The sequence below is a fragment of the Oncorhynchus kisutch genome, linkage group LG25 (genome assembly GCF_002021735.2).
Source record: "Oncorhynchus kisutch isolate 150728-3 linkage group LG25, Okis_V2, whole genome shotgun sequence".
Taxonomy (NCBI): Eukaryota; Metazoa; Chordata; class Actinopteri; order Salmoniformes; family Salmonidae; genus Oncorhynchus; species Oncorhynchus kisutch.
In genome coordinates this window covers 45,999,756-46,008,425 of record NC_034198.2, presented here as the reverse complement: position 1 = coordinate 46,008,425, position 8,670 = coordinate 45,999,756, and the positions used below count along the sequence as shown (strand labels likewise).

The 8,670-nt window shown below is 47.9% G+C and overlaps 1 protein-coding gene across 3 annotated transcripts in view; it reads right to left on the bottom strand.

Annotated features, from left to right (window-relative positions):
• Positions 1 to 794: 794 nt before the first annotated feature.
• Positions 795 to 8,670, bottom strand: part of LOC109886008 (transforming acidic coiled-coil-containing protein 2) — a 129,318-nt gene continuing 121,442 nt past the window's right edge. For all 3 annotated transcript variants that reach the window (XM_031804941.1, XM_031804943.1, XM_031804942.1), the window contains 4 exons: positions 5,413 to 5,573; positions 5,069 to 5,175; positions 2,327 to 2,447; positions 795 to 2,098 (listed from right to left, as the gene is read on the bottom strand). In XM_031804941.1, coding sequence (XP_031660801.1) covers positions 2,033 to 2,098; positions 2,327 to 2,447; positions 5,069 to 5,175; positions 5,413 to 5,573 — 455 coding nt within the window. In that variant the 3' untranslated portion in view covers positions 795 to 2,032. The remainder of the gene's footprint in view (positions 2,099 to 2,326; positions 2,448 to 5,068; positions 5,176 to 5,412; positions 5,574 to 8,670) is intronic.

Below are 8,670 nucleotides of genomic sequence, written 5' to 3'. Positions count from 1 at the left end.
TAGTGGTTATTGACAGGTAGCCTAGTGGTTAGAGACAGGTAGCCTAGTGGTTAGAGACATGTAGGCTAGTTAACCCACTGTTCCTAGTCATTGTAAATAAGAATTTGTTCATAACTGACTTACCTGGTTGAAAAACAATAAAAAGCTAGCTACAGCTGCTCTCATGCTACTAGCTAGCTGCTGCTGTTGCCCAGCAACCGCGTTGCTGGTCCAAGGGATAAATTATACATTTAATAAAAAACGTAGTCAATTCAACTTCTTTTAAATCAAGTGGCCATTTACTGACCTAGAATTTGAACTCTTTAAGATGCATCCATTTGTTGTTTGAAAGAAGCTACATGTATTTAATTGCCATCCTTCATTGCGCGTTGTAAGCAGATGAGACCTGGGTTCAAACACTATTCGAAATCATTTCAATGACTTTATCTGTGCTCGATCGACCTTTCCTAGCTTTAAGAGACCAAACAAATAGTCTCGAACCTGCAATTTGTCACTCCCGGGCCAGGCTAGAGCAAACGTCGAACGATTTCAAATACTGTTTGAACCCAGGTGTGTAGCTGTGCAGAGCTCTTTTATTTTTCTCTCCCTAATGGCTGCCACCGTGTGAAGACATCAACTGTGACATACCGGTCAGAAATGTAATTCGTGTCATTAATGAACTGTCCCAACAGCTGATTACTACAGTAACAATTACTTTTTTTCATTATAAATAAATATCCAAATAAAAAATAAGAAAGTTATGCCCCAAAATATGCAACAAAAAGCATCTCAAATATTTCACCAAGACATTTAAATGGACAGAATAGTGTATTTTTATTAGAATCATTCTAATCAGCCCCATTACCTATTTACAACAACAACAACAAGTTTATATGTTGACACTTCCACGTGCAGTTCTCTTATTAACTGACCGATTCGTTGATTTAGTCATCTACAGTGAGTGGATAAAACATTAGGAACACCTGCTCTTTCCATGACACAGACTGACCAGGTGAATCCAGGTGAAACCTATGATCCCATATTGATGTCACCTGTTAATAAACCCACTTCAATCAGTGCAGATGAAGGGGAGGAGACAGGTTAAAGAAGGATTTTTAAGCCCTGAGACAATTGAGACATGGATTGTGTATGTGTGTCGTTCAGAGGGTGAGTGCCTTTGAACGAGGTTTCGGAGTCAACATGGGCCAGCATCCCTGTGGAACGAGGTACTGAAGTCAACATGGGCCAGCATCCCTGTGGAATGAGGTACTGAAGTCAACATGGGCCAGCATCCCTGTGGAATGAGGTACTGAAGTCAACATGGGCCAGCATCCCTGTGGAACACTTTCAACACCTTGGTAGAGTTCATGACCTGACGAATTGAGCCTGTTCTGATGGCTAAAGGGGACCTCAATATTAGGAAGGTGTTCTTAATATTTTGTACACTCAGTGTGTGTGTGTGTGTGTATATATATATATATATATATATATATGCACACACAATATTGCTGTTTTTCTTTTCATCCAAGGCTTTCACATCATTTGATGTCTTCAATCAATGCTCTTTCTTTCTATCACACACACACACAACCACCCACGACCCACACACTCTCTCTCTCTCATTCATGACAACCATTTTGAAGTCCCTTTCACCAAACCATTGATACAGGATACGTGGTACACACTGGCACATCAAACTGTACATGGTGAGGAAGCCATTGACCAGGAGTTTACCCTCCAATACTCTTGGGGGCGATGTCGCCAGTAGATACATGGAAATAGTCTGTCATCCTCAGCTGTCCGTCAAATCCATCTGTCCAGGGATGGAAGTAGAAGAGGAAACTTCCTCTCTCTGTGCTTCTTCTGTTTTCCTCCACCACTCAGTCCCCCTGAGGCTCTGGAGACATGGGCATTCCTCCACCACTCAGTCCCCCTGAGGCTCTGGAGACATGGGCATTCCTCCACCACTCAGTCCCCCTGAGGCTCTGGAGACATGGGCATTCCTCCACCACTCAGTCCCCCTGAGGCTCTGGAGACATGGGCAGGACGTGTTCTAGCTCTTCCCCATCTTGGCGATCAGCTCGTCACAGATCTTGGTCAGCTCTTCGATCTCTTTGTTCTTTTAAGGAAGAGAGACAAAACCAAGAGGTTATTGTACATCCCTCTGAAAAGCTGACAGGAGACGTGGGCTCCGTCCTGTCAGGACTGAAGACTTCCATCTTGGCTTTTGGCTCAGAAGGCTAACATAGGCTTGTGGCATGCAGAGGACACCTGGGTTTGAATGCAGTCTTTCACACACGTGTGTGTGTGTGTGTGTTTGTGTGTGTGCGTGCGTGTGTGATTGTACCTTCTGCTCTAGGGTTCTCTCCAGTGAGTCCACCTTCATGGTCTCTTTCCTGAGAGAGGCCTGGTACGCTGCTGTCTCCTGACGAGCCCTCATCCTCACCTGGGCGATGTCAGAGTTCGCCCTGGGGGTTAAGAGAGGGACACAGACTTTATGGCAACATTTCCATTGAGGATTCACCCTAGTGTTTTACCCCCCAAAAAAGGCTCAGACTTTTCTGTTTCTATCTACTTGGGCCGGCACCCACGTAATCACTGGGCCATGGCCTACCTGCTCTGACTCGGAGCCAAGGTAAGGCCCTTGGTCATTTTCAGCCGATCATTTACATCAAAATGGCTATCCGTGTACTTAAACACCTTCTCACAAAGCAACAGTCTTGAACGATACAGAGGTTGTTGATTCTGCTTTGCCCAAGTCTTTTAAGTGTTACACTCCTAATGAAAACACAACAACACCAGACACATAACATTAAAACACTGGAAAACCCCTGGTTTAGATGGCAAAGCAACAGTCGTCATCTCATCAGCTTTTATCAACAAATGAATTGAAGCCAAGTGGAGAGGGAAAAAAACATCAGAGAAGGAAGAAACCTAGAGAGGAACCAGACTCAGAGGAAAGGGAGGTCCATCCACCTGGTTGTGTAGAAAGACTACATTACCATTAGGTCAGGGCTCACCTGTCTAGTTTCTCCTCGGCATGGATCTTCAGGGCTCACCTGTCTAGTTTCTCCAGAGGAAAGGGAGGTCCATCCACCTGGTTGTGTAGAAAGACTACATGACCATTAGGTCAGGGCTCACCTGTCTAGTTTCTCCTCGGCATGTATCTTCAGGGCTCACCTGTCTAGTTTCTCCTCAGCATGGATCTTCAGGGCTCACCTGTCTAGTTTCTCCTCTGCATGGATCTTCAGGGCTCACCTGTTTAGTTTCTCCTCGGCATGGATCTTCAGGGCTCACCTGTCTAGTTTCTCCAGAGGGGAGGGAGGCCCATCAGGGCTCACCTGTCTAGTTTCTCCTCGGCATGGATCTTCAGGACTCACCTGTCTAGTTTCTCCTTGGCATGGATCTGCAGGACTCACCTGTCTAGTTTCTCCAGAGGGGAGGGAGGTCCATCAGGACTCACCTGTCTAGTTTCTCCTCGGCATGAATCTTCAGGGCTCACCTGTCTAGTTTCTCCAGAGGGGAGGGAGGCCCATCAGGGCTCACCTGTCTAGTTTCTCCTCGGCATGTATTTTCAGGGCTCATCTGTCTAGTTTCTCCTCGGCATGAATCTTCAGGACTCACCTGTCTAGTTTCTCCTCGGCATGTATCTTCAGGGCTCACCTGTCTATTTTCTCCATCGGCATGAATCTTCAGGGCTCACCTGTCTAGTTTCTCCTCGGCATGTATTTTCAGGGCTCACCTGTCTAGTTTCTCCTCGGCATGAATCTTCAGGACTCACCTGTCTAGTTTCTCCTCGGCATGAATCTTCAGGACTCACCTGTCTAGTTTCTCCTCTGGATAGATTTTCAGGGCTCACCTGTCTAGTTTCTCCAGAGGGGAGGGAGGCCCATCAGGACTCACCTGTCTAGTTTCTCTTCGGCATGGATCTTCAGGGCTTACCAGTCTAGTTTCTCCTCGGCATGAATCTTCAGGACTCACCTGTCTAGTTTCTCCAGAGGGGAGGGAGGTCCATCAGGGCTCTCCTGTCTAGTTTCTCCTCCGCATGGATCTTCAGGGCTCACCTGTCTAGTTTCTCCTCGGCATGAATCTTCAGGACTCACCTGTCTAGTTTCTCCTCTGTATGGATTTTCAGGGCTCACCTGTCTAGTTTCTCCAGAGGGGACGGAGGCCCATCAGGACTCACCTGTCTAGTTTCTCTTCGGCATGGATCTTCAGGGCTCACCAGTCTAGTTTCTCCTCGGCATGAATCTTCAGGACTCACCTGTCTAGTTTCTCCAGAGGGGAGGGAGGCCCATCAGGACTCACCTGTCTAGTTTCTCCTTGGCATGGATCTTCAGGACTCACCTGTCTAGTTTCTCCAGAGGGGAGGGAGGCCCATCAGGACTCACCTGTCTAGTTTCTCCTCGGCATGGATCTTCAGGACTCACCTGTCTAGTTTCTCCAGAGGGGAGGGAGGTCCATCAGTGCTCTCCTGTCTAGTTTCTCCTCTGCATGGATCTTCAGGACTCACCTGTCTAGTTTCTCCTCTGCATGGATCTTCAGGGCTCACCTGTCTAGTTTCTCCAGAGGGGAGGGAGGTCCATCAGGGCTCTCCTGTCTAGTTTATCCTCGGCATGGATCTTCAGGACTCACCTGTCTAGTTTCTCCAGAGGGGAGGGAGGTCCATCAGGGCTCTCCTGTCTAGTTTCTCCTTGGCATGGATCTTCAGGGCTCACCTGTCTAGTTTCTCCTCGGCATGGATCTGCAGGGCTCACCTGTCTAGTTTCTCCTCGGCATGGATCTGCAGGGCTCACCTGTCTAGTTTCTCCAGAGGGGAGGGAGGCCCATCAGGACTCACCTGTCTAGTTTCTCCTCAGCATGGATCTTCAGGACTCACCTGTATAGTTTCTCCAGAGGGGAGGGAGGTCCATCAGGGCTCACCTGTCTAGTTTCTCCAGAGGGGAGGGAGGTCCATCAGGACTCACCTGTCTAGTTTCTCCTCGGCATGGATCTTCAGGACTCACCTGTCTAGTTTCTCCTCGGCATGGATCTTCAGGGCTCACCTGTCTAGTTTCTCCAGAGGGGAGGGAGGTCCATCAGGGCTCACCTGTCTAGTTTCTCCTCGGCATGGATCTTCAGGGCATGGTAACGCTGTTCCTCCTTCCTCACCCGGGACAGGTACTCCTGAGCACATTTCTTCAACACCTCCTCATTCTGATGGGGAGACGCACAGCCAGAAAGAGACACACCTGATTTAGGGTTTCAGTACAAAAGACCTCCAATCAACTATAGCACACACACACACGCACACACACACACACACACACACACACACACACACACACACACACACACACACAGAGAAAGACTGTGTTTGAATGGTAACACGCACAGAGAGACTGTGTTTGAAAGGGTCTCATATGAAGATGCCCCTATCCTAATTTACACTACCTTGCGGTAGCCCTCGAGGACGTCCTTCAGCTTCTCGTATCGTCTGAACAGTTCAGCCAGACTTTTCTCTACTGAGTTGAGGTCTGAAAGAGCCTGGTCCTTCTCTACGGTCAGCTGCTGGATGGTGTGGTGAGACAGAGACTTATCCTTCTGCTCATCGTCTGGAGGGAGGGAGGAGAGAGAGAGGACAGAGAGAGAGGACGGAGAGAGACATGAGATGGAGGGACAAAGGTTGGAGAGATGAGAGAGATGGAGGGAGGATAGAGAGAGGAGAGGGAGGATAGAGAGAGGAGTGGGATGGAGAGAGGATAGAGAGGAGAGGGAGGAGAGAGATGGAGGGAGGACAGAGAGAGAGGAGAGGGAGAGAGGGAGGAGAGAGAGAGGAGAGAGGGAGGATAGAGAGAGGAGAGGGATGGAGGGAGGGAGGGAGGGAGGGAGGATAGAGAGAGGATAGGAGGATAGAGATAAGAGAGGGAGGAGAGAGAGAGGAGAGGGATGGAGGGAGGATAGAGAGAGGAGAGGGAGGAGAGGGAGGATAGAGCAGGAGGATAGAGAGAGAGGATATGGAGGATAGAGAGAGGAGAGGGAGGATATAGAGAGGAGAGAGATGGAGGGAGGATAGAGAGAGGAGAGGGAGGATAGAGAGAGGAGAGGGAGGATAGAGAGAGGAGTGGGATGGAGGGAGGATAGAGAGAGGATAGGGAGGAGAGAGATGGAGGGAGGACAGAGAGAGAGGAGAGGGAGAGAGGGAAGAGAGAGAGAGGAGAGGGAGGATAGAGAGAGGAGAGGGATGGAGGGAGGGAGGGAGGGAGGGAGGGATGGAGGGAGGGAGGGAGGATAGAGATAAGAGAGGGAGGATATAGAGCGGAGAGAGATGGAGGGAGGACAGAGAGAGAGGAGAGAGAGGAGAGTGAGGACAGAGAGAGGAGAGGGATGGAGGGAGGATAGAGAGAGGAGAGGGGGGAGAGGGAGGATAGAGAGGGAGGATAGAGAGGGAGGATAGAGAGAGAGGATATGGAGGATAGAGAGAGGAGAGGGAGGATATAGAGAGGAGAGAGATGGAGGGAGGACAGAGAGAGAGGATAGGGAGGATAGAGAGAGGAGAGGGAGGACAGAGAGAGAGGATAGTGAGGATAGAGAGAGAGGAGAGGGAGGAATGAGAGAGAGGAGAAGGAGGAGAGGGAGGATAGAGAGAGAGGATAGGGAGGATAGAGAGAGGAGAGGGATGGAGGGAGGGAGGATAGAGATAAGAGAGGGAGGATATAGAGAGGAGAGAGATGGAGGGAGGACAGAGAGAGAGGAGAGAGAGGAGATGGAGGACAGAGAGAGGAGTGGGATGGAGGGAGGATAGAGAGAGGAGAGGGAGGAGAGGGAGGATAGAGAGAGGAGAGGGAGGAGAGGGAGGATAGAGAGGGAGGATAGAGAGAGAGGATATGGAGGATAGAGAGAGGAGAGGGAGGAAGGGAGGACAGAGAGAGGAGAAGGAGGACACAGATGAGATGGTGGTCCTGATTCTGCACACACAAATACAAAAGACACTAAAACATGTACGCACACACACACACACACACACACACACACACACACACACGAATATGAATATCAACACACACAACACACACACACACACACACACACACACACACACACACACACACACACACACACACACACACGAATATGAATATCAACACACACACACACACACACACACACACACACACACACACACACACACACACACACACGAATATGAATATCAACACACACACACACACACACACACACACACACACACACACACACACACACGAATATGAATATCAACACACACACACACACACACACAGGAATATGAATATCAACACACACACACACACACACACACACACACACACACGAATATGAATATCAACACACACACACACACACACACACACACGAATATGAATATCAACACACACACACACACACACACACACACACACACGAATATGAATATCAACACACACACACACACACACACACACACACGGGAATATGAATATCAACACACACACACACACACACACAGGAATATGAATATCAACACACACACACACACACACACACACACACACACACGCACACACACACACACACACACACACACACACACACACACACACACACACACAGGAATATGAATATCAACACACACACACATGCTTACATATACACACTCACGCCCTGTTTATACCAGGTTCTGACATGTGTCCATTGTCTTAATCTTGTCCAGATTTTGATTGTGCCCACATTGTCCTAGCAGATGTCGATGATCAAAAGACTAATTGTGATCCGATCTTCCTGACCCGCCTCCGGAGGCAGTCAGCCAATCATTGTGTCAGGACATCTTACACGTGTATAGTTTGTATACAGAGGGACCAAGAGATCCGGTCACAATGCGGACACAGTCGACGAATATTAGAGACATTTTAGTACCATGTGTAAACATAACATATTTTAGAAAATGTCAGGCACAATCAGAATGCGGACAAGATCAGGACTAAGGATGCATGTTAGCGCCAAGTATAAATGAGGCTAAACAGAGACACACTGGTAACTAAATACATAAAAACGGAGTAAATTCCTACTACTACGTATTCCTACATTAGTTAATGACGCATTAGGGACATTTTAGCACGAAGGCAATGTTGATAAAACCTTGTGTTTCTGTGTGAAGCATGCAGACAGAACAAACACTGAACGATGAGCGAAATGAACGAGGCCCAAAAGGGGACTTCAGAGAAAAGCAACAAACTGGGACATTCTGACCCCCCCCCCCCCCCCCCCTCAGTTGGTTAACCTTTTCCGAGCAGTGGTAAGTGTACAGGTGACCAGGGTTTATTTATACCTGAGACTTCTGTCTATGTCAAAGTTTGTTCAGGGCTGCTACGACAACAACGTAAAACGTCTCCCCGAGGAGATGTTTGAAACCCTCCTATCGAAAGTGAGCTCAAAAAGTATTGGGACAGTGACACATTTTCTGTTGTTGTTTGGCTCTGATACAATGACATTGATACACAGTGGTGGAGAAAGTACCTAATTGTCATACTTGAGTAAAAGTAAAGATACCTTAATAGAAAATGACTCAAGTAAAAGTGAAAGTCACCCAGTAAAATACTACTTGAGTAAAATGTTTTAAAGTATTTGGTTTTACAGAAAAGTATTTAGTATTTAGCCAACAACAAATTCATTAAAAAATCCTACAATGTGATT